Below are 27617 nucleotides of genomic sequence, written 5' to 3'. Positions count from 1 at the left end.
TCTCACACGGCCGGCGCCTCTACCTCCGTCCGTAGGGGGGCGCTGTGGAGCACGGCGGTCGGGCTGCTCTAGGCAGCGGAATCGGAAGTCTCGTGCTCCTCTCACTTCCGGTCTTGGGCCCAGGCTTGGGCTGCGTGGAGAAGGCGTTCCAATGCCGACCGGAGACTTTGAGTGAGTCTGGGGTCATGGAGGGAGGCTTGGGAGGCGGACTGGGCGTTCTAGGGGGTATTATGAAGCCTGGGTGCGCCGAGGCCGCGGGAGCCGGGCCTCGCCTCACCCAGCCCTCCTCCTGGCAAACTTGTCCCCGCAGTTCGAAGCCCAGTTGGGCCGACCAGGTGGAAGAGGAGGGAGAGGACGGTGAGTCTGCCCTGTCGCCCCGGATCACCACAGCCAGCCCTCCAGGCCGTCACTGCTGCCTGTTCCAATCCCCCACCCTGGCACCGCCGTCTGACCCTGCATCTCCCCTCACGGCCAGCCCCTGCCCCGCGCCATCCTTACCCGGGCCAGCCTATCTCCAATTCCAGATGTTCACCAGCCAGTTCCTCTTCCTCCCATACCACCGCCCAAATCCTTGGTACCAGCACAGCTGCTCCCCTTCTCCGGGGAAGAAGTTGTAACAGCCTCCCTCCTGCCTTTGTACTAGCGCCCGGGTGCCAGGGATCCCCTATGCTTGCCATTGCTGGAAGTTACTACAGCCAGCTTTGTGTCCCTGGATGGCTATCCCAGGACACTTCCTGGCCAGTCGTCTGCCCTTGGTCCCGCCTTTTTCAATTCTTGGTGCGGACATCATCCCAAAGGTCCCTCCATTTCGGTTTGGGAGCTCCTGCCCCTCCATCTGATCTCTGTTCCCTACACTCCCTTTCACAGACAAATGTGTCACCAGCGAGCTCCTCAAGGGGATCCCTCTGGCCGCCGGGGATACCAGCCCAGAGCCTGAACTATTGCCGGGAGGTGAGTGACAGACTTCTCTCCATCCCTGGGCTGCCTCTTCTCCCCAGCCGCCTTCCCGCCTGGTCCCCATTCCCCAGGGCTCAGTTCCTCTTGTGTTTTCCCCTCTCCCAGCTCCACTGCCTCCTCCCAAGGAGGTCATCAATGGAAACATCAAGACACTGACCGAGTACAAGATAGATGAGGATGGCAAGAAGTTCAAGGTGAGGCTGGGGAAGAGGTGGGTGCCTTTTGCTTTGGGGCACTTGGACAAGGAGAGAATGATGTGTGTTGGGTGCATTGATGAGGAAGATCCCCTGGCCCCAGGAACCTTGAGGAGCAGGAAGCCCAAACGTCTTCCCTTCTGTCTACAGATTGTTCGCACCTTCAGAATTGAGACCCGGAAGGCCTCAAAGGCTGTGGCAAGGAGGAAGGTAAGCACTTCCCTCGCGGTCCAGTGGTTAGGGCTCTGCGCGTCCACTGCAGGAGGCATGGGTTCGATCTCCGGTCGGGGAACTAAGATCCCGCATGCCGCGTAGTGTGGCCAAAAAAAGAGTAAAAAAAAAAAAGGAGGAAGGTAAGACCCTTCTCCTCCTGTCTTGGGGGTGCCTTCAGGGCTGACTCAGAGAAAGATCGGAATCCTTTTCCCCGGTACCTTTATTTTTAGAAGTGGGGTTTAACTGTTTGTATTTGTTTTACTGGAGCAGAACTGAGGCCTGTTTGCACTCTATGGGGGCCCTGAAAAGTCCAGCAGGTGCAGCAGTGGGTGGGGTTGATTCTTACTCCTCTTGGGTTGTCTACCAGGAGGAACAGAGCCAAGCCTTCCCCTCAGGTGGCTGTCACAGCAGAAGAAGTGATAGCAATAAATACATTTGGCACAGTTACCTGCGTACTTTCTCTGTGTTAGACCCAGGTGCCTTGCAGGAAGTATTTTCTCATTCAGTCCCCGTAGCGTTCCGGGGAGGTGTGGGGAGCATTGTGGTCCCTTTTTTATAGAGGAGGAAGTTGAGGTTCAGGTTGTTTAATTAGCTCAAGGCCCCTGGAAGTCTGGGTGACCCTGCACACCCCTGAGCATCACTCCATGGTGGGAGCTGGTCCACCACCTGCACGGCCCCCACCAGGAGCTGTTGGCTGTGGAGCTGTTTCCCCCCTGAGCCTCAGTTCTCTCATCTGGAACATGGGGCTGAGAGCTGCCCTCTCCTCCTGGAACTGGCGTGAAGCTAGGGCCTGGCAGGCACTCAGGGAACAGGAACTGTCATCACCACTGCTTTGAGGAGCATTTGGGGAGGGTGGTGAGTGGGGTTCAAGGCCCAGACACCCTGGAGGTGGCACTTGTAAGTCCAGGGTGCCAGTGGAGGGGGTCCCATTTGTCCTTGCCCTGACCTGTCCCCTATCCCGCCCTGAGCTCAGAACTGGAAGAAGTTTGGGAACTCAGAGTTTGACCCACCAGGGCCCAATGTGGCCACCACCACCGTCAGCGATGATGTATCCATGACATTCATCACCAGCAAAGAGGTAAGTGGGCCAAGAGGCCGGGGGCCTGTGGCCAGGGTGGTGGTGGTGTCGGGGCTGTGCCAGCCCAGTCTGAGCTGCTCCGACCTGCCCCGCCAGGATCTGAACTGCCAGGAAGAGGAGGACCCGATGAACAAGCTCAAGGGCCAGAAGATCGTGTCCTGCCGAATCTGCAAGGGCGACCACTGGACCACCCGCTGCCCCTACAAGGACACGCTGGGGCCCATGCAGAAGGAGCTGGCCGAGCAGCTGGGCCTGTCCACTGGCGAGAAGGAGAAGCTGCCCGGAGGTGCCAGGGCCCGGGGATGCGGCTGGCAGGCTGTGGGGTGGAGGACGGGGATTGTATGCGCCTCTGGGAGAGTCGTGGGTCGTCAGCTGGCGTCTGAACGGGACCGCCACTGCTGGTGGCTGTCGCCTCCCACACAGCAGCGTCCGCACTGCAAGGCTGTGACCACAGGCCGCGTTCGTTTGTGTGAGAGAGACTGGCAGGTGGGTGCTCTGACTGCTGGTGATGTCACCTGTCTCTCCTCACTGGGGGCTGTGAGAGCCGCTCGTGGGCACGGCCACGAGTGTGACTACATACACCGTGAGTGGTGGGGAGACGGCTGTTCCCCGGATGTGTCTGTGAGTTCCCTGCCTTGAGTGCGCTGTGTTTGCGCGCCCACACCGAGGAGCGGCTCACCCAGGTGACTGTGATTTGCTGATGGTGAGTTTGAGTCTGGACAGCTCTACAGCCATGACTTGTGTGTGCAGCCACTTGTCACCTGCCCGGGGGCAGGTACCTGGGGGCTGTCCGTAACCCTGTGTACCTGTCTTCCCGTGTGTTGTGAGGCTGGACGTTGCTGTCAACCCCTGTGGGTTCTCTCGCTCTTCTTGTGCCACCGGCAGGGTGTTTAGGTGGTGTCAGCTTCCTGCATATGACCTTTAAGTCGTTGTGACCACAAGGCCTTGAAGGAGTCAACCGATCACCTGTGGTTTGACAGATGGTGCTTGGGCGGGGCCGTGGCTGGAGCCGCCAGCATCCTGGGGCAGGTCTGCGCCGGGGGAGGCTTGACTGGGCCTTGCATTTGGTCTCCAGAGCTGGAGCCTGTGCAGGCCACTCAGAACAAGACGGGGAAGTATGTGCCTCCGAGCCTGCGGGATGGAGCCAGCCGCCGCGGGGAATCCATGCAGCCCAACCGCAGAGGTGAGGTGGCGAGGGCACCTGGCACTGGGCCAGCGGGTGGGCACCTCCCTGCACCCTGGGGTTATCCCGCAGGCGGGGCCGGCCCCTTACAGATGCCTCTCCTTGCCCGCCCAGCCGACGACAACGCCACCATCCGCGTCACCAACCTGTCCGAGGACACTCGTGAGACCGACCTGCAGGAGCTCTTCCGGCCCTTCGGCTCCATCTCCCGCATCTACCTGGCAAAGGACAAGACCACCGGCCAGTCCAAGGTGGGCTGGCGGCTGGGGGGCGGGGAGGGGTCCTCCATCGGTCCCAGTTGTGCCTTGAACGTCCCTGACCCCTCCCCCTCCCCCAGGGCTTTGCCTTCATCAGCTTCCACCGCCGCGAGGACGCCGCTCGCGCCATTGCCGGGGTGTCCGGCTTCGGCTACGACCACCTCATCCTCAACGTCGAGTGGGCCAAGTGAGACCCCTGCCTTCCCCCGCCCCCCCGCGGCGTCGCGGCCCACAGGCGCTCGGGCTGACTGCAGGCCCCGGGCCACGTTAACAGCCACAAAGGCTGTCCTGGGGCGCAGGTCATTTACTGTCCTCTCACGGAGGGACGCACAGCCCATGCGCGGCAGGGCCAGCTGCTTCCCGCTGGTCTGGCTCACCGCGTGCTCTGCGCCGCCACCCGGTCTCGTCCTGCCCCGTCCCCCTCATCCCCGTTGAGTTCCCTGTGGTGTGGGTGTAGGGGGGGCTCTTGGGATTCCCTTAGGGGTCTGAAGCCCCCGTACGTCCCATCCTCAGCCACCTTGTGTTTCCCTCTCCAGGCCGTCAACCAACTAAGCCGGCTGCTGCTGCTCGGCCCCCAGCCCTGGGATCCTTAGCGACGGAGGGCAGCCTCCGGAAGCAGGGGGCTCCGAGGGCAATAAAAGGTCTGCATCACCCTGTGCTGTTCCATTTATTCACAGATGTCACTCACACTGTGGTGGGCGGGGCCAGGCCCCCTCCCCCCTCCCTCCCCCCCCGTTGTGGGTTTGCTCCCTGGCCCTGCCCGGGGTTACTGCTGTGGGTGGCAATTCCTGCTGCTCTGGCTTGGGCGCTCCCTGGTCCCACTATAGGCCTTTCTTTGGGGAGGAAGTTTTGGCTTAGGGCCTCTTGGGGGATCAGAGCCAGGGGCCTGCTGCGCTCTCAGCCTCCATTCTGCTGCTGGGTCACAGTGTCTCGTGATGAGGAGGGGGCCTGAAGATGGGCCAGGTCACGGGCTCAACTCGGGGGACTGGGGCCCCGAGGTTTTGGGGGTGGCTTGTGACATTGAGGGGTAGGGCTTGGCCGGAGTACTCCGCGTTCTCTGGGGCCTGCCCCTGCCCGCAGCCAGGGCAGCGTCGGCGGCAGCAGTACAGGCTGGGCACCACAGCCATGTAGAGCAGCGGGTGTACGCAGATGGCCAGGGGAACGAGGCCCCGTGTTACCTGGTGGGCCACGTACGTCCTCCAGCCCAGCGCCGCCTTAGCCTGGTCCACACTTGCAAAGCCTGGGCAGAGGGCTCTCCAGCGCTGCCGGGCATACACGTTGAGCACCCCCGTGACGTAGTAGGGCACATAAGAACTGGCGTAGAGGGCAATGCCACTGGCCACCAGCACCATCACGCGCAGCTTGTTGGCCGCTGTCATGCCGTGGCTCTGCTGCATGGCCTGCCCGAGGGCGCCGTAGGTCACCAGGCTGAGCAGCAGTGGCAGGCCACAGCCCAGTGCCACAAGTGCCAGGCTGTAGACCCTGTAGGCCTCAAGCTGGTTGTCATCTGCTGTCCCCAGGCACTTGATGCAGGCATCAGGCCTGTCCACAGTGCACTTGCCTTTCTGCTGTGGCCCACTCAGGTGGGAGAAGCTGAGCACGGGTGCGGCCAGCAGGGCCGCCAGTGCCCAGCCAGCAGCGCTGATGGCCCAGGCGTGCTTGGGCCGCAGTTGGCTGTGGGTGAAGAAGGGGTGGACAATGCCCAGGTAGCGGTTGAGGCTGATGCAGCTGATGAAGATGACGCTGCCCAGCAGGTTGCAGGTGAAGAGGAAGCGCTCCAGGCGGCAGGCAGCCTCCCCGTAGCGCCAGTGTTTGGGTGGGTAGAAGTAGGCGGCCAGCGGGGGCAGTGTCAGGGCGTAGAGCAGGTCGCTGACTGCCAGCTGGGCTGAGAAGATCACGGCTGGGTGCCAAGGGCGATGCTCCTGGGTGCAGAAGCGGTACAGGGCCAGGCTGTTGCCAGCCAAGGCCACCAGAAACACAGCCACCAGCATGGGCCACAGAAAGTCCTGGAAGCCGCTGAGGATGTGGTCAGCAGCCGATGAGAAGTTGGCTGGGCAGCGTGTGGGACCTGGAGCAGAGAGCGTTGCTGCATCAGCCCTGTCCCTGACCATGGCTCCCGCCGCCTTCAGAGTCGGAAACACTGTGGCACCCGTACCGACTGCGCCAGGAGCCCTTTGCGGGCATACTTCCGCTGAGTACTTTTACACACCCAGGAGCGGGGGCCAACCACAGCTCCTTCGTACAGAGGGAATCTGTACGAAGAGGCCCAGAGGCCCAGAGAGGTGAGAAGCACAGAGTCCTTCATTCAGGCTCTCTCTGTGTCCTGCACCATCAAGAACCAGCTGGAGCAAGAACCAGGGACACAGGCTTCCCTGGTGGCGCAGTGGTTAAGAATCCACCTGCCAATGCAGGGGACACGGGTTAGATCCCTGGTCTGGGAAGATCCCACATGCCGCAGAGCAACTAAGCCCGTGCACCACAACTACTGAGCCTGAGCTCTAGAGCCCACAAGCCACAGCTACTGAAGCCTGCATGCCTAGAGTCCGTGCTCTACAATAAAGAAGCCACCGCAATGAGAAGGCCGCGCACCGCAAGGAAGAGTGGCCCCCACTCGCCACAACTAGAGAAACCCCGTGCACAGCAACAAAGACCCAACGCAGCCAAATAAATAAATAAATAAAAAATAATAAAAGTAAAGAAAAAGAACCAGGGACGCATGTAACCTGGCAGTGACCACCCAGAGCCATCGGGGCCTGGGGTGGAGGAGAGGGAGCCCAGGGGAGTGTCCCACCCCACTACACAACTCCAAGTCCGATCTGTCAGTCTGTTACCCCCTTAGTGTCACCCAAGTCCAGCCCCCACCATCTACCTGTTGGCTCCACTAGGGTCTCCCTGCTCTGGCCCTCACCCATCTGTTCTCTCACAGCCTCCAAAGGGCACCTGAGACAGGTCACATCCCTATCCTCCCAGCCCTCCCCGGCTTCCTCCTCACGTGGAGGAAAAGCCAGCGCTCACCTTTTCGCACAAGGCCCTGCAGGAGCTATCCCTCCCACCCCACTGGCTCTCTCATTTCCCACTCCCAGCTCCCTGTGACCATGGTGTTCTGGCTGTTCCTTAAGGCACAGCCTGCCTCAGGGCCTTTGCACTGGATGAGTCACGGGCAACAGGCATCCTTAAGGCTGTCCCACTCACCACCTCCTGGTCTGGTCCTGAGAGAGGACCTGAGACCACCCTAACATTGTGACTACACCCTTGGTCCCCTACCCTGCTTATTTTTTTGCCACAGCTTGTATCTCCATCTGATCACTGTAAGAAAAATCCCCAGAATGTTCCCTCCTGAGGGTGGGGCAGTGCCCTGCTACTGGCTTCCCAGTGCCCAGAACAGCACCTGGGACTAAGCAGTGCTGGGGGAAAGCTGAGCTCTGCAGTTGACCCTTCACACACCCCACTCAGCCTCAACTTTCCAACCTGAGAATTGGCCTGTTCCCAGTTGGTCCAGCAGGCTGGCCAGGAGCTCTGTGCGAGGCGCACGTACCCCTTCCCTGACCGGGTCAGTTACCCCACTCTCACTTCTGCCTTCCCATCCCATCCCTCCACCCTGGGAGGAAGTCGGTCCAGACGTGATTCTTAACCCTCCTCCCCTCTGCCTTCCAGGAGCCGGCCGCCCCCACCCCCATGACCCTGGATGTGTGCCTGGCTCAACTGACCCCGCAGTGCTGGCTCCTCACCCGAGGTGGTGGCGGCCGTGGCCCGCATGGCGTGCCTCTGGGTCTGCAGCCCGTGTGCTGTGCTGGGCACGGTCCTTTGTTGAGCTTCCAGCAGCGCTGCCGGCCCCTCCCCTTCCCTTCTCAGCAGCACCTCCTTCAGCCTGCAGAGCGCGTCTGGGCACACGCCTCACTTCCACCCCCAGTTTCCTTCCTCATGACACCCAATCCTCCAGAGCTGGCCCATCTGCTTGCGGGGGCCCTTGGTAGGCTGGGGGAGGGGCCCAGGACCCCAAGGCACCAAAGCAGGGTCAAATCTGCCCGTCACCCTTGCCTGTGAAACAAGGCCCTGCACTTCCACTGCCCAGGGTCGGGGAAATGGGCCCAGGCTTCGGGCAGAAACCAGGCCCACCATTTCAAGCGCAGACTAAGACTCATGAGAAATCGGTTTATTAGAGGGGGAGGTTAGGAAAACAGTTCTCCTTTATGAAAGGAAACCGAGGGCTGCACCTGGAGGCCCAGGAGGTGGGGAGCCCAGGGCAGCATTTCTCAGGCCCCAATCTGGGGCATTCCACCTGCCACCCAGGCTTGGCCTCAGGCTACTCTCTTAGGTGGCCACGGTCGGCCTCGCCTGTGGTCCCGGGCAGCCCCTCTGGGTCCCACCTTGGCCTGGGCCCCCGGGTGCCTGCCCTTGGCCTTTGGAGGCCTCCGGTCACTGCCTCGGTCTGGCTTCCGTTCGTTTACCCGTCGCTTCTTGCCTGGGGGCCCGGCAGGCCGCCTCCACTTGGCTGCCTTTGGGAACATGTCTGTGGGAAGAGACTGTGTCAGGGCCAGCAGGGCACAGGGACAGACAAGCCCACGGTGCCCAGCTACACCGACCCCTGCCCGCCACACACCCTCATCAGGCTCCTCGCCCACAGCCTGGCGGAAATACTCGGCCTCATCCTCCTCTTCCTCTTGCTGGCTGACCCCCTCTGCCTCTGGAGGGGCCCCGGGGTCCTCTGCTTCGCTGTCCCCATCAGCCTCTGCCTGTGCCCGCTTCATGCCCGCCAGGCTCTTCTTCCTGGAGGAGGAACATTGGTCAACGTGGCAGCCTGCGCCCGGGACGCCGCCTCATCCGCCTGGTGACCACACACTTGTGGGCCTCTCGCCGCTCTCGCTTGCGCTGAACGTTCTGGGCCTGCTGGTCCTGCCTCTGGGCCTTGAGCCGCAGCTTCTCCTCCTTGGCTGCCAGGATGGCCTGCAGTTCCTCCTCTGTTTTGTGCACTAAATGGGAAGAGACAGCCACTGAGACCTTCACCAAGATCCAGGTGAGCCCCCCAGCACCTTGAGACCCACCATCGATCAGGCCTCAGACCCCGCTGCCCCTCCAGCCCCGTCCTCACCAAAACTGTGGAACAGCACGTTCCCTTCTCCTACACCCTCCTGGATCTTGATGAGCTGCAGTGTCATCCGAGGCCCGATCTGGAGGAACGGGGGAGGTGGGTGGGGGAGGGTGTGTCAGTCCCTCCTTGAGACCGGAGGAAGCCACCGGGCCTGCCCCGGGCTGGGCCTCACCTCGGTGAGCCGCACGGCGCTCTGCTGGGCCCGCATGTTGCCGCGTCCTGCCACGGCCTGGGGCAGCTCCGTGATATTGTGCTCGCCGTCCGGCTCCGCTTCACTCTCGGACAGCCCTGCGCCCCTGTGCAGGGCACACACGGGGCTCAGCAGGGGATCCCAGGTTCCTGGGACAGCTCTGGGGCCCGCTGGTGTGCGGTGGCCCCCCGCCCCCACCCTGAGCCCTCCTCACGTGGCCAGCAGCTCACTGACGTCCTGCAAGCGACTCATGTTGGGGAACTTCTCCTGAAGAAGTTTCTTCATCCCACGACTTGCACCCACAGGGACAACTCTGATGCTACTGCAGGGGTCAGAGCGAGGGAGAAAGGGGGTCAGGAGCCACGGGGTCGCGCGTCAGCTCCACCACCCCCCCAACCCTTTCCACGGTCCATCAGAGCGTGTACTTTGAGATTAAGCAATCACAGAGGCTCAGCAGCCGTGCTGTCATCGGCCGAAGAGCGGGGCCACACCCGCCACCCCACCCCAGACTCACTAATGGCGGAAATCCAGCTCCTGGGAGTCAGGGTTGTAGTTGATGAGAAGGCAGCGCTTGATGGTGTTCAGGTTCACCTGGAAGGGAGAGAAGGCACGGCACCACATGAGCTGCACCCAGGCCCCACTGTGTGCTGCAGCCCATGCCAAGCCCCGGCTATGGCTGCACTCCTGAAACTTCACAGTAAAAGGGCACGGAGTGCTGACAGCACTGCAGGGGTGGATGGGGCTGCAATTGGTATCTGTGGGCTCCCTGGACATTGGCTAGAAATCCTGGTTCCGAGGCCCACTGAGGCCGTTGACACCGGACTTCCTGGTGACTGGCATCTAACAAGGCTAATTTGAGATCCACTGGTGCCAGGGATTAGAAGCACGGGCTCTGCAGCCAGACAGATTTTAAAAATCTGGTCCTGCCTTCTTGTCCCTCGTATCTGACCTGAGACTAGTGACTTCACCTCTGTCAGCCTCAGTTTCGCCCTCTGTAAAATGGAGCCACAATACACGCTACTCTACTTAGACCAGCACTCAACGCGCATTTAGGAAATAAAGCACTATGGGCATCGTTTTCCACCTGCCAGATGGGATGGCAGCTCACGGGGGAAGCCTCTTGCCCAGTGTCACAGAACGTTATGAGTGGGATTCGACCCCAGAACCCGGAGTTCTCAGCCTCAGTGCTAGGAGGTGAAGACTGAGCAATCAACCCAAGGGCCTGTGCGTGGTAACTGTTGCCTGCCCCACCACCTGCCACCACGCCTGGCCCAGCTCACCTTGTGCACGTTGATGGAGGGGAACAGGTTCTGGAACATGGTGGCCATGAGCTTCACGTGCATGCCGTGGGGGCCAAAGCTGTTGAGCACCAGGAGGGGAGGGTGGGCAAACTGCTGCTCGTGCATGCGGTGACGTCGCAGCGAAGAAACCACATCACGCACCAAGGTGTACTGCAGGACAGGGTGACGAGTGGGTGACCGCCAAGCACACGTGGCTGGGGCAATCCCCAAACCCAGCTCCTACCCCTCGGAGGCCTCATACCACCTCTAGTCCTTACCTTGTTGATCCGGAAGGTTAAGGTAGGGCCTCCCGGGAGGCGCATCAGCTTCTACAGAAAAAAAGGATCAGTGAGGGTCGAGGTGTCCAACTAGGGAGCAGGGGGAATGGGAACCTCTGCCCATCTCTTCAGAGCGTTTACTTTGAAGCCAGAATCACGGCAGTTCAGAGGCACAAGGGGTCATCATGAGAGCTGGGGGGAGGAGGAGGGGGTGGGGGAGTGAGGGGTGAGAGCATCCACTCACAAAGTAGACACTGGTCTCCGTTTTGCTCAAGATCAGGAAGTGTGTGACCCCAAGGGGCCCAGCCACTGCTACACAATCTTTCAGAGAGTTTTTCTTTCGAATCTAGAAACGACAAAAAGAAAAAGGGATGATCACTGATATCCCCTTATTGAGCAAAGCCTATACACTTAAGCTGTTATGCCCTTTCTTGCATTTAATCCTCGGAAGAATGGGGGAGGAGAGAAGAGTGGAATGCTCTTGGCTTCTACAGCCAGTCAGACTTGAATCTGAGCACCGCCTCTGTCCCTCGACACTGTGTGTCACCACATTTTGCAGATGAGCCAACTGAGGCCCAGACAGGTTAAGTAACTTGATCGAGGCCTTTGAAAGAAGCCAGCTTTGCTGATTCCAGAATCCCCTCTTAACCACCAGCCCTAGGCACCCAGCCAAGCTGGGTGCGTTCATCTGCTCGCCCTCGCTGCTTCCACTCAGAGCCCTGAGAGGCAGGCACGATGGTCCCCATAAGGGCTCCTTTCTCCGGCCAGGGAGACTGAGGTCTCGCGCGGTTTCGAGGATGGAGCCACCCCCGCAGAAGACGGGGCCCACGGCGGGTGGAGGTGGGCTGGGCGATGCAGACCTGCAGGCGGGTGGCGGTGAGCGGCTCCATGACCCGCCGCAAGTCCAGGCTGAGCTGTCGGACGCTGCGACCTGTGCGGCCCCGAGCGAACACGAAAGAGTGCGGCTGTGCGGCATAGGCCTCGAGGTTGCGGAGGTGCGCCTGGGCGCGCGCCCGCTTCTGGTGCCGGGACTGCGGGGGCGAGAGGCGAGAGGTGAGCACCGCGGCCACCGCCGGGACCCCGCCCGCGCTGCCCGCTTTCCCGGCCGCCGCGCCTCACCCGCCCCGACTGCCCCATGCCACCGTCTCTTCCTCGCGGCCTCTTCTGCTGGCTGCTTCCGGCGCCGCACAACTCACTTCCGGCGCCGGCGAGGCGATTACGTGAGGGGCCGCTGCGTGATGACGTCACCACATGGGCATGCGCACCAGGTCACGGGAAACCTCCTCGGAGGGGTTGCTATGGAGACACCTGGTGCCTGTTTCTGTGGAAACCGGGGTGGGGGGCACGGTTCGAAATGAGCCGTGGGTTCGAATCCCGCCTCCGCCATTTCCACCAGCTGTGCTATTTTGAGACACACGTTCTCCACTCCAAGGCTCCTAAAGTATCGCAAAGTGAGGAGGATCATCATTTCCTCTCTGACCCGCGAGTTAAGAGAGATGATGTATGCACAATACTTGGCACACTGGCGCCAGGCACTTGGGGGCCTGAGAAGGGGATAGCACCTTGGCAGTTACTCATCTGGGCTCCAACTCCTGAGGACCGGCTGTCCCCCGCGGGGGCCCTGTCTGCGAACGGGCTGAGGGATGGAAATTCCACATCACCTTCTGGAAATTCAGAGCAAGGCGGGAGCTTCGTGAATAATTCACCCCCTCCCAGTTTCCGCTCAAAGCCTCAGCCTTGGCCTCAGGCCTCTGGCTTCTTCCCCAGAACCTTCGGGTGGGGGGAAGAGATCCCCCAACATCCCCTGTTCCATCTGTTTCCTTCCCCCATCTGTCTCCCCTCCCCATTTGCCTCCCCTCCCCCATTTGTCTCCCCACCCTTTGCCTCCCCTCTCCTATCTGTCTCCCCACTCCAATTCTTTCTCCTCTGCCCCCTTCTGTCTCCCCGTCCCCATCCCTGTCTTCTCCCTGTCTCTGTCTCCCTCTCCCCAGCTCTGTCCTTGCCAAAAATTGTCTCCTTCATCATCTGTAAGTTTCCATCTTTCTCCTCTCTCTCTCTCTGTCCCTATCCCCATTTCTCTCTTCTCATCTCTACCCCCATCTCCCATCTCTCTCCCGATCTCCCAGACGTTTCTCCTTCTCTCTCTCTCTGACTCTCTCTCCCTCCTGTCATCCCCTCTCCTTGACTTATGAGGTTTCTTCTCTCTCTGCTGCCAATGGGGGAAGCTGGAGGGGGCCCAGCGTGGGGGGGGCGCCAGCCCAGGCCGGGAGCCCAGCCTGGCAGCTTCTCTCAGATCTGGGACGACCATTTCCTCCTTCAGCCAGGGAGGCCACTCGGGTTACGAGTTCAGGACTGTAGGAACTGGGAGGAGACTGCTAGTCGGGGAGGCCTTCTTACGAGCCGGAGACCCTAGCCTGGTGGGGGCTCTACGTGAGTCACTTTGTCCCTCAGAGACATGATTGTGTGGGTTACTTCTGTCTGTTTTCGGCCCTGCAGGACCTGACCTGTGTGAGGATGTGAGAGTGTGTGTGGGAGACAAATGGAAACTTGCGCTGGGCTGTGGGCGGGTATCAGGGGTTCGCCGTGTGCCTGGTTTGTGTCTCTGCGCTTGCCAGTGTGTGACCACGTGTACCTGGGTGTGTACGTGCCTGACGCAGAGATACAGACACGCTCAGCCCACGGGGTATTTTCCTTTAAGTCGTGGTGTGTGCGTGTGTGACCGCATTTTGTTTTTATTTATTTATTTATTTTTTTAAATTAATTTATTTATTTTTGGCTGCGTTGGGTCTTCATTGATGCATGTGGGCTTTCTCTAGTTGCGGCGAGCGGGGGCTACTCTTTGTTGCGTTTCGCGGGCTTCTCACTGTGGTGGCTTCTCTTGTTGCAGAGCACGGGCTCTAGGTGCACAGGCTTTAGTAGCTGTGGCTCGCGGGCTGAGTAGCTGTGGCTCGCGGGCTCTAGAGCGCAGGCTCAGTAGTTGTGGTGCACGGGCTTAGCTGCTCAGCGGCATGTGGAATCTTCCTGGACCAGGGCTCGAACCTGTGTCCCCTGCACTGGCAGGCGGATTATTATTATTATTATTATTTTAATTAATTAATTTATTTTTGGCTGCGTTGGGTCTTCGTTGCTGCACTCAGGCGTTCTCTAGTTGTAGCGAGTGGGAGCTACTCTTTGTTGCGGTGCGCGGGCTTCTCATTGCGGTGGCTTCTCTTGTTGAGGAGCACAGGCTCTAGGGGCGCGGGCTTCAGTAGTTGTGGAACATGGAATCAGTAGCTGTGGCTCGAGGGCTCTAGAGCACAGGCTCACTAGTTGTGGCGCATGGGCTTAGTTGCTCTGTGGCATGTGGGATCTTCCCGGACCAGGGCTCGAACCCATGTCCCCTGCATTGGCAGGAGGATTCTTAACCACTGCGCCACCAGGGAAGTCCTGTGACCACATTTTGAACACACGGTTGCTCCCCAAATCTGTGCTATTTCCAGTTGTGTCGTTTTTTTTTTTTTGGACTGCACCACGCTGCTTGTGGGATCTTAGTTCCCAGACCAGGAATCGAACCTGCGCCCCAGCAGTGAAAGCGCTGAGTCCTAACCACTGGACCCCCAGGGAATTCCCTCCAGTTATGTTGTTGTAATTGTCTGTGCCGGGAAAATCCACGGACACACACACATACACATACACACACACAGATTCCATGTGTCTATCTTTGCTGCTTTGTGCAGTGGTTTGCATGTCTCACTGGGTATCCGTGTGTGTCTTTGTGCTGTATTGTTATGTGCACACGCAGAGGTGTGTGTGTGACTGTTGTGGTATACCTGTGTGTGAGTTCTGGAGCCATGTTACCTGGGCTGAATCCCATTGCCGATCCTTTCTTTGGCTGTGTGACCACAGGCAAGTTGCTCACCCTCTCTGAGGCTCCATTCTCTGCTGTAAAATGTGGCTACATACAGAAACCAGCTCTGTTTGCTAGGATTAAATGAGATACAAAATGTAGAGTTTAGAATCATGCCTGACAGGCAGCAGGTGCCGCTGATATTTGCTATTGTTGTTCTCTGTGGGGTGTGTGTGTGTGTGTGTCTGTGCCTGTCTATGTCTGAGGCTGGGATCCACCCAGCCTCCCTGGGCCTGCAGCCTCCCACGCTCTGTGCTCTGCTGTAGGGGGAACGTCCAGGGCACTGAACTGTGTTATCAGGCTCTGGTGGCCTGGGCAGGAGGGTCTGGCAATTCTGCCTCAGTTCTCACATGGGAAATGCTAAATATTTACAGTTGGAGCTCCTGGGCTCAGCATCACCGCTCTAGTCCCAGGCTCTGGGTGGCCGGGGGTGGTTACCAAGCCTCCTCCCTCCTGATCTCCCACCAGCCTCTCCCCTTCTCCACTTCAGAGGCCCTGCTGGACCCTCAGCTCCTCCTCGGACTTCTTGTGTCTGCTGCGGGCCTTGCTGAACTCAGGGTCTTGGTCGTGAGAGGTGAGAGCGCAGGAGGGTGGGAGGGCAGGTGGAGGCTGAATCTGTCTGTTGGGAAACCTGGGCCTTGGCTTGGCTGGGGGACTCCCCAGACCTCCTCTTTACCCCAGGCTGAGATCCTGGAAGGCAGTGGATGTTACACACACTCTAGTTCCAACGGGTTTGGTCCATCCCTGTTGTGGAGGGCCTGATGTCTTCGGGCGGGGGGCGGCAATGAGAGGACCCTGCTCTGCCCTTGGTAGCTAGTGCTTGGGGTGTGAGTACAGTAGTGAATATGCCTTTCTCCAGCACAGAACCCTCCATGGTTCCCACATGACTCAGAGTAAAACCCCAAATCCTCCTCAAGGTTCACAAGGCCCTGCACACTTTGCCCCCATCACCTCCTTGTCGTCACTTCCTCCTGCTCTCCCCCTTACTCATTCTGTTGCAGCCTTACAGGCTTCCCTGCTATTCCTTGGGCATATCAAGTAAGGTTCCACCTCAGGGCCTTTGCACTTGCTGTTCCCTCTGCCTGAATGCTCTTCCCTTTGCCTCTCTTCCTTCAGGACTTCACTCAAGTGTCATCTTCTCAGTAAGGTCTGACTCCTCTATTTAAAATGCGCCCCCAGCCCAGGTCTCCCACCCCCTTCCCTGTTTTTCTACTAAGCACTTACCTCTGGCCTACCCACCATCTGTTTTCCCAACCTGCTCCACGAGGGCAGGGGTTTTGTCTGTGTTGGTCACAGCTGTGTCCCCATCTCCTGGAACAGCTTCTGACACACAACAGGTGCTCAAGGAATGCTTGTAGAGTGTGTGAACAAGGCAATGTGTGTGACAATGAAGCCTGCAGGACATGCGCCTGTGTGGCCACCAGGATGTGTGGGTTTGGATATGGTGGATCTTGGCGCGGACAGGGCCAGCATGTGGACATGTGGAACATTTTCTTAATGTTGGCATGTGCACGTGGAAGGGATGTGTTTCCCCATCAGACAGCCTGCAAGTGTGTGAACCCCAGGAATGAAGACAATGGAGGCCCGTGTGTGGATCCTGCAGGGCCGCGGGTTGGTGGCCACAAGTATACACCCTTGAGCGAAGACACCTGTATAAGCTCACCTGTAGGAGCCAGGGAACACGTGGCGGGGGCGGGGCATGTGGGCAGACCCGGGGCATGTGGGTGTTGCGTGCGGGGTGTGTGTGACACCTGGCACTGTTTTAGGCGCTGCGGACAGAGCAGTGAACAAAACCCAGCCTCAGCCTCTGGGAGCTGATGTTTTGGTGGAGGAATTCAGATCATAAACAATGGCAAACAAGGCAATTGCAGAGTGATAAAGGCTAAAATGAAATAGACGGACTGTGCTAGGGCGTGCCCAGGCAGGGGCAACTCTAAATGGGGTAGTCAAAGAGGGCTTCTTTTTGTTTTTAAGTTTATTTTTGGCTGTGTTGGGTCGTCTTTGCTGCACGCGGGCTTTCTCTAGTTGCGGTGAGTGGGTGCTACTCTTTGTTGCGGTGCGCGGGCTTCTCATTGCGGTGGCTTCTTTTGTTGCAGAGCACGGGCTCCAGGCGCATGGGCTTCAGTAGTTGTGGCACGCGGGCTCAGTAGTTGTGGCTCGAGGGCTCTAGAGCACAGGCTCAGTAGCTGTGGCACACGGGGTTCGTTGCTCTGAGGCATGTGGAATCTTCCCGGACCAGAGATCGAACCCGTGTCCGCTGCATTGGCAGGCGGATTTTTAACCACTGCGCCACCAGGGAAGTCCCTCAAAGAGGGCTTCTGAAGAGGAGACAGCTGAGCTGAGACCTGAATAAGGAGAGACAGGGAGCTGTGATAAATTCAGGGGAGAATATTCCAGGCTGCGGAAACAGCAAGTGCAAAGGCTCTGAGGCTGGAGGGTCCCTTGTGTGTATGAGGAACAGCCAGGCCAGGGTGCCTGAAGCAGAGTGAGCGCAGTGGGTGGGAGGGTGAATGGGAGGAGGGGAGGGCAGGGAGGGGACTGGGCAGAGCATGCAGGGCCTTGTGGGCTGCGGGGAGGACTTGGGCTTTTCCTCTGAGTGAGGAGGAAGCCACAGAGGTCCTGAGCAGAGGAGGAGGGACGTGACCTGACTTGGGTGTTTACGGGTATCCTCTGGCCACTGAGGGAGAAACAGAGCAGAGGTTGAGGATGGAAGCCTGGTGACCTGGCAGGCAGCTGCTCTAAGGAAGTCCAGATGGTGTCTTGAGCTGGGATCATGGGAGGGACTGAGAATGGTGGGGGGGGAATGTGGAGGAATTCAGGGTCTAAACACAAGAGCTGATAGGCCTGGCTGATGGGCTCCATCTGCCATGAAGCAACATGGATGACTCTGGAGTTTTGGTCTGAGGACGTGGGAAATAGGGTGTCCGCTACTAGACTGAGTTAGTGAGACTTTCCCCTCATCTCCCCTCACCCCCTCCCACCTGTTTTCCCATGGCTTCTGCTCCAGTCTCCTCCAGGTTCCTTTAATACATCAGGCATGGTCCAACCTCAGGGCCTTTGCACTTTCTGTTCCCCCTGCCAGGGACCTCTTTTCTCCCAGATTCCCCCATGGTTTCCTCCCTCACCTCTTTCAGGTCTTTGTTCAAAACTGTCACCTCTTCCAGGTCTTCCCTCCTCTCAAATTGCCCCGGCACATATCCCCATATCTCTGTCTTATACTGGTTTTTTTTTGTAGTTGTTGTTTGTTTCTTTGGTCGCGCCGCGCAGGTTGCGGGATCTTAGTTCCCAGACTAGGGATGGAACCCAGGCCCCTTGCAATGGAAACTGGGAGTCTTAACCACTGGACACCCAGGGAATTCGCCTCTGTCTTTTACTGTTATCTTTAGTACCTAGGGCTGTCTAATACACTCTATTAATTCTAAGTTTATTTGGTCCTTGCTCACCAGGGCAGGGATTTTTGTGTTTTGTTCCCAACTGTATTCCCAGCGCGTAGAACTGAGGCCAGCACACAGTAAGCACTCAGGGAATGCTTGCTGAATGAATGGACGAGACATACTGACCCGCAGGGCGCCTGGAACTCAGTGGCAAGGCCAGAGCTGGATTCTACTGTAGTATCTCCAGCCTCGGGGCAGGGAAAGGGATGGAGGCGGGCGTGTGTGGACCCTGATCCACGCAGCTGTACACATGTGCATTCCCGCGTGGGACCAGATAGGTTTGGCCCAGCTTGAGAGTAGGGGGTCGAGCCTGGGTTCCGGGGCCCCCTCCTTCCCGTTCATCCTCTGCCTGCAGGTCCGCCATGTCGGCACCCGGGCTGCTCACGATGCAGTTGCTGCTCTTGCTGGACGCTTGGTGGGCGCGCGCAGCCGCCCCGCGCTGCACCTACACCTTCGTGCTGCCCCCGCAGAAGTTCACAGGCGCCGTGTGCTGGAGCGGGCCGGCGGCTCCGCGCCCGACTCCGGAGGCCGTGAACGCCAGCGATGTGGCGGCGCTGCGCGTGCGAGTGGGCCGTCACGAGGAGCTGCTGCGCGAACTTCAGCGGCTGGCGACGGCCGACGGCGCTGTAGCCGGCGAGGTGCGTGCGCTGCGCAAGGAGAGCCGTGGTCTGAGCGCCCGCCTGGGACAGCTGCGCGCGCAGCTGCAGCACGAGGCGGGCCCGGGGGCGGGGCTAGGCCTGGGGGCGGAGCCTGCCGCCGCGCTGGCGCTGCTTGGGGAGCGCGTGCTGAACGCCTCGGCCGAGGCGCAGCGCGCCGCCGCCCGCTTCCACCAGCTGGACGTCAAGTTCCGCGAGCTGGCACAGCTGGTCAGCCAGCAGAGTGGCCTCATCTCCCGCCTGGAACGCCTGTGCCCGGGGAGTGCGGGCGGGCAGCAGCAGGTAACTCTGAAACTATCCCCCTCCCCAAATAGCAGCCACTTCTTGCGAGCCTCTTCCGTAGATGGGCCTCCTGAAACCCCATGCTCTTTTTTTTTTTTTTTTTTTTTTGGCCGCGCTGCGGGGCATGCGGGATCTTCGTTCCCCGACCAGGGATGGAACCCGTGCCCCCTGCAGTGGAAGCACCGAATCTTAACCACTGGACCGCCAGGGAAGTCCCAACCCCATGATTCTCAGTTCCGAAATACAAAAAGCTCCAAAAACGGACCCCTACCTCTTTCCCAGTAACTCATTTGGGTCAAAACGCAACTGGTAGCTACTTAAAGTCTTTACTTATCTACCTAATATGAATACTCATCGGACCCTATAATCAAGCATATTATTAATATGTGGATAAAGACCAAAGACCTCGTTGGGGGTGTTAGGTAATATAAAGGTAGACCCTGTATGACTCTTTCTAACTCGTGCTATATTATTCTAAATTCTGGACTATGTCTCGCCTTAGGTTTTGAATAAGCGATTGTTGCTTTGTGACAGTACCTAACTTACAGGGTTGTCGGGAGGATTCAGTAAGTTAATACTCAATATTGGATGTACTCATATTATCCCAACTTCACAGAAAAGTTTGGAGGCACAGATCGGTTAAGCCGTTAACACCAGAGCAGGAGTTTAAGCCCAGCTCTGTCTCTTCTTGACTACTAGAGTTAGGCTTGGGAGGATCAATACACGCCCCTGCTTGATCTTCCCATCTGGGTGCTAGGAGATTTACGAGCCCAGAGCGTCCTGGGCTAAGGGTTAGTGCGATCACATCTAACTCTCTCGGTTACCCCAGGTCCTGCCACCACCCCTGGTGCCTGTGGTTCCAGTCAGTCTGGTAGGTGGCACCAATGACACCAGCAGGAGGCTGAACTCAGCCCCAGAATCCCAGCGAGACCAGACCCTGAGACAGCAGGGGCCCTTGGCCTCTCCTGTGCCCTCGGGGCACCCTGCTGTCCCTACCAAGCCAGCAGGTAAGACAAGGGCAGGGCTGTTGGGGGTGTGAGGAGCCAGGAGATTCCCAGGGCAGCATGAATAGAGGGAAATATGAGTCAAGACTTTAATGCCAGATTCCTCTCATGCTGGGGGGACTGGAGGAAATGATGCTTTTATTCTGATAATGGAACAGGGAGATATGGCTCTTAACTTTGATAAAGACCAAAATTCTTACTATGGTGTGAAAATAGGAGAGGTACTCTTACTTTGACAAGAGGGCAGGGGATTCAGGACTGCTACTTCGGTGAGAATTTGAGGGAATTCAGAGGGCCATGTTTAAGACCTCTATTCTGATGAGAAGACCATAGAAGGAGAATTTAAGAATCCCAGGCTCCACATTTGCTCTAGTGAGAGAAGAATGACTTAGAGTCTTATTTAGTTAAGAAGAGGGGTATTGGGGCTCTTATTCTGGAGAGGGGATAGGAGAGGCAGTTCGACTGTTCTGGTAAGGGGACCAGTGAGAATCAGGACTCCTACTCCAGTAAAGGGTTGACTGGTCCAGGTTGTGCCTGTCCCATATCCCTGTGCCCGTAGGCCCATGGCGGGACTGTGCAGAGGCCCGCCAGGCAGGTCATGGACGGAGCGGAGTGTATGAGCTACGAGTGGGCCGGCATGTGATGTCAGCGTGGTGTGAGCAACAGCTGGAGGGTGGAGGCTGGACCGTGATCCAGAGGCGGCAAGATGGCTCCGTCAACTTCTTCACTACCTGGCAGCACTACAAGGTGGGCACGGGTGGGTGGGGCAAGGCTGGGCAGGGTAAGGGGACCTGCTTCTGACTCCCTGACTTTCCTGCCCTGCCAGACGGGCTTTGGGCAGCCTGATGGGGAATACTGGCTGGGCCTTGAACCTGTGCATCAGCTGACCAGCCATGGGGACCATGAGCTACTGGTGCTCCTCGAGGACTGGGGAGGCCGCGGGGCACGTGCCCACTATGATGGTTTTTCCCTGGAGCCTGAGAGTGACCACTACCGCCTACGGCTTGGCCATTACCATGGAGATGCTGGAGACTCTCTATCCTGGCACAATGACAAGCCTTTCAGCACCGTGGATAGGGACCGAGACTCCTATTCTGGTAAAGAGCCCTTATTCTGGTGGTGGGGTGGGGGAGGGAGTAGGAGACTGTTAGTGCGGAAATGAAAGGGGGTGGGGTAAGACTTCCCTCTGGTAAGGATCAGGATAAACAAGAGAGTGGAGGACAGGACTCTTATTCTGGTGAGGGGGTGCGGAGTCCAGATTCATTCTCTGATGAGGCAGTAAGAGTCAGGACTCCTGCCTTTGTGAAAGGTGGTGGGGGGATGGGGGGAATAGGGGGAGCTATGAGAGCTAGGACTCTTATTCTAGAAAGGAAGTAGAGAAGGTTGTTTTCCCTGATAAAGGAATAAGAGGTAAAACTCCTAGTTTGCAGAAAGGGTGGAGAAAATGTGACTTGTACTTTGGTAAGGGGATAAGGAAGGAATTAAGGCTATTACTCTGAACAAAGTACGGGGACAGAGGATGCCTGGCAAAAGCCTTGTACTAGTGAGGTGCTGGTAGAGGCTTTTATTCTGGTGAGAAGACGTGGATTCTCTCTTCCCTCAGGTAACTGCGCCCTGTACCAGCGGGGAGGCTGGTGGTACCATGCCTGTGCCCACTCCAACCTCAATGGTGTGTGGCATCGTGGTGGCCACTACCGTAGCCGTTACCAGGACGGCGTTTACTGGGCCGAGTTTCGTGGTGGGGCTTACTCTCTCAAGAAGGCTGCCATGCTGATCAGGCCCCTGAGGCTGTGACCATCTGTTCGTCTGTCCCCCAGGTCACAGGGGATGTGTGTCAGCAGGAGCCCAAGTTGTCCTGGCCACACCTCCTTTGTGACTCAGTGTGGGCTGTGTCCCACAGACCTCTTCTCGTGGATCTGCTCCCCAGGACCCTGAAAACAGCACCCAGGAATCCCCCTGCCAATATCTTGGACCCAGACGGCTCCCCAAGGGCATTTAGATCTCCGTTTGAGCTCATATTTTATAACAACACAAAATTTCCACAGACCGTGTCTGGTTTGCATCTGCACCTGGCAGGGGTCACTCCCCGTGCCCGCCCTCCTCCTCCTCCTCTTCCTCCTCCTCCTTCAGGTCCTCCAGAATGAGGTTGTCCAGGTCTTCCAGGAGTCCCCCCTGGCTCAGGCAGGTGGCCACAGTGGAGCCACTGCTGATGTGGAGGTTGCTGGGGTGCAGGACTTTGGGCAGGTGGTTCTGCTTCCGACTCTTGGGGTGTGCGCAGGACGTCCCAGGCACGTGGGGCTCTGGGGAGGGAGAGGTTCTGAGGTCCTGGGGCTTGAGGCCATGGGGAGCTCTGGGGAGGGGAGGGGCTGAGGCCACAGGCTCTGGGGCCAGAGCTACAGGAAATTCAGAGGTGAAAGTAACAGGTGTTGAAGCCACAGGAGACCCAGGGACATGGGCGTCACCCGAGACTACAGAGGACACAACAGGAGCCAAGAACACAGAGACCACAGGGGCAGAGTCCACAGGACACTGGGGTGTGGGCCACCAGAGTGAAACCACAGAACTTTATGCGAGGAAACATGGAAGGTAGATGACGCCATGGGAGGTGAGTGTTAGGAGGGGCAGGGGTCCTGAGTGACCTGGAGGTAAGGAGGCTGGAGGACCGTGGAAGATGTGGAAGGAGGGGCCGTTGCAGTGGGAGATGAAAAGGCCTCCAGGACTGAGGCCTTAGGAGGTGTGTGGAAGAAGCAGGCAGAGACCTTGGTTCTTAAAGCCTCAGAGGTGTATGTCCCAGGAGTCAGTCAAGGCCAAGGAGACTGCCCGGAATGGGGGGGTAGGCCATGGGGACGCGCCAGGCCCTCACCTCGCCGATTGTAGCAGTCGTCAGCCGAGCAGGAGTGGGTGTGGGTGCTGCGGCGATCTGTGTCCCGGTCCCAGCGTGGAGGGAGGATCCGTGTCGGATACACGGGGAAGCCGCACCCGTAGCAGGGGGACCGGGACCCCATCTGTGCCCAGCCCCTGGGGGCGGGCAGGGCCGTGAGGGTCCAAGGGCCAGCTGGGCCAGGGTGGGGCCGGGGCAGGGAGGGGTTAGGGCTGGGGTGGGGCAGGGCCGAGGATGGGGGGTGGGGCTGGGGTCAGCGCCCTCACCGGAAGTTGTGCCGACATTTCGGGCAGTGGAACTCAGCCACGCCCCACATCTTTTCACTGGGCACCGGCTCGTAGCGCTTCCGGCATTTCCTGCATCTGGACACCTGGGGGTGCGGAGACAGGAGCAGGCTTGCTGTCAGAGGTGAGCGGTGATAGCCTGGTGTTAGCCAGAGCGAGATTTACACTATGGAAATTGGCAAACACTGTAAATCTGGGGGTGCCTCCGCCCCACGAGAGCCGGTTATTAGGCATTTACCAGAAGCATACCACTGGTCAGGGGGTTCAGAAGCCAGATTTGGGGTTGTGGTTTGGGGGTCAGGTTTGATTTCTGTGGTAGTTGTCAAACTGTGTAGTCAGAGGTCAGGCTCCGGGATAAGAGTTGAGCTTCTCAAGTTGAATGTCAAGTTGAAAAGTCCAGCTCAGCGGGTTGGGGTTAGGGTCTGAGATTGGGGTTGATCTCTGAGGTTGCAGGTCCGGGGCTGGGCTCTCAGAGGCTGATGTTCTTGGGTCAGAGGTTTGGACACTAAGAGTGGGGCTTCGGAGTGGAGCCAGGACAGAACCAAGGTCAGAGGTTGGGTTATCACCTCCTTCCGCTGGGGCACGCGGCGCCACCAGACATGGTCACAGGAGGAGCAGGCGAACTGCCGGTCCACAGCAGGGATGAGGTCTTCCTGGGCACGTTGGAACATGCGTAGGTTGGCTTCTGTTAGTGGCAGGAGCGAGGTCGCCACCGCCTGCAGAATGGAGAGGGTGGTCAGCCCTCTTCTCCCCTTCCTGCCCCTACAGTGTCCCTCCTCCTCACCTATGAACACCCCCATGGATGTCCTCCCTGCTTACCTCCGTGTCCCACATCCTGGACTCACCTGGATGTCCCGGTCCTGCTTCATGTCCTCTGGGGGGTCCTGGGTGGAAACACCAGGGGCAGAAACTGGAGATGTGGTTCACGCCTCTTTTCTGGCCCCATATAAGAGTAGAGTGTCCCTAACTCAGGAGGAGTTGATTGAGCAGCATACACTTCCTGAGGGCAGGACGTGTGACCTCAGTTGTCCTTATAGCAACCCTGGGAGGTAGGCACACCTGTCATCCCCATTGCTCAGATGGGGAAACTGAGGCCCAGAGCCGGGAGAGGGCTTGCCTGAGATTACCCTGAGTGAGCATGGCAGAACAGGCTGGACCCCATGCTCCCTTCCTGCCAATGAATGCTACACACTTGCTGGCATTGTGACAGGTCACCTCTTTGAGGCCATGCTGCTTTAGGTTAAGTGCTTGAGCTCTGGATTCAGATAGATGCAGGTTGAAACCCTGGCTTCATCACTTCCAGCTGTGGGGGTGTGGCCAAGCCACTCCTCCTAATGAGGGACATCTAAGAGCCCAGGTTCTGACTCTTGGTGGCCTGGGTTCAAATCCCAGCTGCCACCTGCATTCAGCATGAACCTGGTGAGTGACTTCATCACCCTGTGTCTCAGTTTCCTCATCTGTAAAATGAACATGATAAGTAATAGGACCTGTCTCACAGGACCTGTGGCAATGAAATAAGTCAACAGGTAAAATTCCTGGAGTCCTGCCGCAGGGGAAGTGCTCAATCAATGATACTCTTTGCTATTTTTATCATACTCATTATATGTATAACTGTAAATATATAAATGTTAAGGGTATAATACGAACTTTATTATACTCTTTAACAACTCTGTGCTGGGGCTTTCAGGCACGCCAACCAGTACACCAGCCACCAAAGCCATCTAAGGGGCAAAGTGGCCATGCGAAGCCTTTCATTCATTCATTCATTCATTCATTCACATGGGCTCCCCTGCCCCTCCCTCTCTCTTCTCTGATCTCCTGCTCATCCCAGCCTGTCTGTGTGTTCCTTTTGTCATGCCACCCCCTCTTCCAGGAAGACCCTCTCCAACCCCTCCCCTTCCCAGAGATCACTCCTCCTTAGTCTTGAAGAACTTGGTACCACCTCCTCCAGGAAGCTTTCCCTGATCTCTTTGGCTCCTCTATAATGACAATCCTGATTCGTTTCACTGCTTAGTTTCTTGTCTCTCTCTTCCATTTAATACAGTCAGCATGTAATGAGCATCTACTGTTTGCAGGCTCCCTGGCCAGATACACGACTGAGAGGTGCATAAGTGAATGAGGCTAGACCATGAGTTGTGGACTGACAAGGCACAGATGGGGCTTGCCATGGATGAGCCTGACCCTTCTGTTCTCCCTCCCCTTACCACATCCTTTGAGGGGAGGGGGCAGTTTACCTGGGCATCCAGGTCATTACTCAGTTCCTGTCCATCTTTCTGCTTTACCCCTGGTGGGGAGAGTAAGTGTAAGTGAAAGGCCTTTGAAAGATCTTGTGGGAGTTTCAGGGCCCGAACCCCGATACAGACCATCCCCCAAAGAGATGATCTCATTGCCTCTTCCTACCCTCAGCAGAGACCACATCCCCTCCCCGCCCCCCAGCGGAACCCCCTGCAGGCAGGACCCCCGCCTGCTCACCGTACACGATGGAGCGCCCCACTCCGGTATGGTCGCTGCCAAATTTCCTCATCAGAGTCCCCGCCTTCTTGGAGGATACCTTCCCATGAAACTTCTCCCGGAGGCGCCGGACGCTCTTCTCCAGCTGGGATTGGGAGAGAGGGGCTCAGATGGAAGAAGGAGAGGCGCGATCGCCCCTCCCCCATCCCTAGGCATCCTTTTTCACGGCCTGAACTTGACCCTTGGTTTTAGCCTCCGCACCCCCGCCCCCCCAATCCCTCTACTGCATTTCCTGGAAAAAGCCAAAGTCCCCACAGGGCACTGGGGGAGGGAGCGGACTAAGGCGCACGTCCCAGGCTAAAGGAGGAGGCCGGCCAGGTAACCCCTGGCCTCTGACCCTTGACCCAGCAGCCCCCGCTTCTCCTCGAGGAGGCCGCATTTCGCTCTGGGGCATGTGGCGGTCACTCTCCTTTCTGAGGGGGACGAGTGCCAGCCTGGGGGAAGGTCTAGGTTTCGGATGGAGTCCCCAGGAACTGCGAAGCCCCCTCCGCGCCCCCGGCTCCTCCCCAGCAGCTCTCGCGGGCCCCCGGCCCAGTTGTAGCCTTCTCCTACCTCCACACCTTCCTGAGACATGGTGGCGGCGCAGGTCCCCGCGAGGGTCCGCACTGGGCGCTCAGCGCCCCCCTACCTGGGCGCGCCCGTCTGTCCAGCTGCCTCTCAGGGCAGGGGGCGGGGCCTCCAGGCCGGCTCCGCCCTTCCCTTCCAGCCCTCCGTTTCGCTTTCGATTGGAAAGGCGGGGGACGGGGCGCGCTGGCTCCGCCCTGGCTCCACCTCTGCTCTTGCGCCCCAAACCCAGGCGGGCGCCCCCGATCTGCACCCTGCGGCGGAGCGCGCAGATCTCGGGCGGGGGAGGCGGCGCGGCCTCTGCAGTCGGTCACATGTCCCCACGCTGCGCGGGGTCCGCGTCTTCACGTCCCTCGTGGGGGCGGGGCCGCATCTGAAGGCCGCGGTGTGTCTCCCGGCCCCCGCTAGCTCGCGCTCCCCCAGTCCATCGCTCTGTCCCCTCCCCTCCCGTCCCCTCCCCTCCCCCAGGAATCAGGCGCTAATTAGGACCTGGACCCCTTTCTCACTCTGAGCCTCATACCTCGCCACGTCCCCTCTCTGAACCTTAGTTTACTCCTCTGTAAGATGGGGATGATGATAGTGGCTACATCCTGGGGTGTGTGTTTGTGTGTGTGTGTGTGTGCCCGCGCGCGTGCGTGTGCCAGGATTCGAGTCCCCGGGTAGAGCACTTAGTAGCGCCTGGCATGCTGTAGACATTCAGCTAGTCCCTGGGCCACCTACTATGTGCAAAATATGAAGGGGCAGGCAGTTGGCGGGGAAGGAGGAAGTGCTTGCTAAAAATACTGATTCCTGGTCCCTAGCCGTCCTGCAGAATCGGGCTGTCTAGGAGTTCCAGGGAATTTGCACTGTAAAACGGAAGGTTGAGAACCCCGGGGGGCCAGGACAATTTTAACCTAGCAAGGGGGGGGAGGGGCTCTGGCCCAGCCTGGCCACATCAGAAATGGCTTCTTGGAGGAGTCTTGGAAGTGTGAAGTCTCAGCCGGTGAAGAACGGAGTGGGGGAAGGAAGCAGCTAGCCGTGCAAAAACCCCAGAATCAAGGGAGTCTAGCGCTTTAGGCCAGGGCTTCTCAGCCTCAGCAGTATTGGTATTTTGGGCTGGACGGTTCTTCGCGGTGGGGGCCTGCCGTGTGCATCGTAGGATGTTTAGCAGCATAACTGGCCTCAACCCGCTAGATGCCAGTGGCACCCCTGCCCCAGTCGTGACAACTGAAAATGTCTCCAGACGTTGCCAAATGTCCTCTGAGGGTGGCAAAATTGCATTAGGATAAATGACTCCCCAAACTGTTTTTCAACATGCACCTCTATCAGTAAAAATGTTGAAGCTCAACCCCCAGAGGGATATTTGTTTATAAATTATATACCAATACAGTTATACTAAGAGATTCTGTAGATCACT

The 27617-nt window shown here is 58.4% G+C and overlaps 4 protein-coding genes across 8 annotated transcripts; 2 read left to right on the top strand and 2 right to left on the bottom strand.

The window, feature by feature from the left end:
- Positions 1 to 50: 50 nt before the first annotated feature.
- On the top strand, positions 51 to 4533 carry EIF3G (eukaryotic translation initiation factor 3 subunit G; the record flags this gene model as incomplete). 2 transcript variants are annotated; one of them, XM_082454834.1, is made up of 11 exons in its annotated part: positions 51 to 171; positions 311 to 357; positions 868 to 951; positions 1063 to 1151; positions 1302 to 1361; positions 2338 to 2442; positions 2539 to 2728; positions 3518 to 3625; positions 3740 to 3876; positions 3963 to 4069; positions 4419 to 4533. In XM_082454834.1, exons 1-11 carry the CDS (start codon positions 152 to 154, stop codon positions 4432 to 4434), a joined length of 963 nt encoding a protein of 320 aa, XP_082310960.1. In that variant the 5' UTR covers positions 51 to 151. The 2 variants fall into 2 exon arrangements, with proteins under 2 accessions (XP_082310960.1, XP_082310961.1); XM_082454835.1 differs by lacking the exon at positions 4419 to 4533 and having other exon boundaries at positions 3963 to 4073.
- LOC309657034 (suppressor of SWI4 1 homolog) lies at positions 4534 to 11945 on the bottom strand. Its single transcript, XM_082454001.1, is given in 15 exon segments — positions 4534 to 4894; positions 4896 to 5950; positions 7590 to 7750; positions 8182 to 8392; positions 8483 to 8649; positions 8723 to 8852; positions 8972 to 9050; positions 9144 to 9267; positions 9376 to 9483; positions 9676 to 9752; positions 10442 to 10612; positions 10720 to 10770; positions 10964 to 11065; positions 11580 to 11750; positions 11839 to 11945. Coding segments are annotated over 15 exon segments (2673 nt in total). The 5' UTR covers positions 11857 to 11945; the 3' UTR covers positions 4534 to 4846.
- Positions 11946 to 12198: 253 nt separating this feature from the next.
- ANGPTL6 (angiopoietin like 6) lies at positions 12199 to 22025 on the top strand. Of its 4 annotated transcripts, none has more exons than XM_082454831.1 (7): positions 12285 to 13149; positions 15096 to 15179; positions 18395 to 18977; positions 19807 to 19984; positions 20541 to 20728; positions 20808 to 21078; positions 21585 to 22025. In XM_082454831.1, the coding sequence occupies exons 3-7, from the start codon at positions 18402 to 18404 to the stop codon at positions 21773 to 21775; spliced, it is 1404 nt and encodes a 467-aa protein (XP_082310957.1). In that variant the 5' UTR covers positions 12285 to 13149; positions 15096 to 15179; positions 18395 to 18401; the 3' UTR covers positions 21776 to 22025. The 4 variants fall into 4 exon arrangements, with proteins under 4 accessions (XP_082310956.1, XP_082310959.1, XP_082310957.1 ...); XM_082454832.1 differs by having other exon boundaries at positions 15074 to 15179; XM_082454830.1 differs by lacking the exons at positions 12285 to 13149; positions 15096 to 15179 and adding an exon at positions 12199 to 12220.
- Positions 21984 to 26528, bottom strand: SHFL (shiftless antiviral inhibitor of ribosomal frameshifting). The gene is made up of 8 exons (XM_082454836.1): positions 26210 to 26528; positions 25619 to 25742; positions 25381 to 25430; positions 23992 to 24030; positions 23713 to 23862; positions 23129 to 23232; positions 22845 to 22999; positions 21984 to 22281 (listed from the first exon to the last, which is right to left on the bottom strand). Exons 1-8 carry the CDS (start codon positions 26228 to 26230, stop codon positions 22061 to 22063), a joined length of 864 nt encoding a protein of 287 aa, XP_082310962.1. The 5' UTR covers positions 26231 to 26528; the 3' UTR covers positions 21984 to 22060.
- Positions 26529 to 27617: the final 1089 nt, after the last annotated feature.

The sequence above is a fragment of the Balaenoptera physalus genome (assembly GCF_965194825.1).
Source record: "Balaenoptera physalus genome assembly, chromosome: 3".
NCBI classification, from domain to species: Eukaryota; Metazoa; Chordata; class Mammalia; order Artiodactyla; family Balaenopteridae; genus Balaenoptera; species Balaenoptera physalus.
Note: the sequence above shows the minus strand (reverse complement) of the source record. Positions and strands in the feature narration are given on the sequence as shown.

Coding starts and splice junctions, on each gene's coding strand:
- ANGPTL6 (XM_082454830.1), top strand. Junction 19,985..20,540: donor TGTCCCTACCAAGCCAGCAG/GTAAGACAAGGG, acceptor CTGTGCCCGTAG/GCCCATGGCGGGACTGTGCA. Junction 21,079..21,584: donor GGACCGAGACTCCTATTCTG/GTAAAGAGCCCT, acceptor CTCTTCCCTCAG/GTAACTGCGCCCTGTACCAG.
- SHFL (XM_082454836.1), bottom strand. CDS start 26,230: ATGTCTCAGGAAGGTGTGGAG. Junction 23,863..23,991: donor AGCAGGACCGGGACATCCAG/GTGAGTCCAGGA, acceptor TCCATTCTGCAG/GCGGTGGCGACCTCGCTCCT. Junction 23,000..23,128: donor AAATGTCGGCACAACTTCCG/GTGAGGGCGCTG, acceptor GCCCGCCCCCAG/GGGCTGGGCACAGATGGGGT.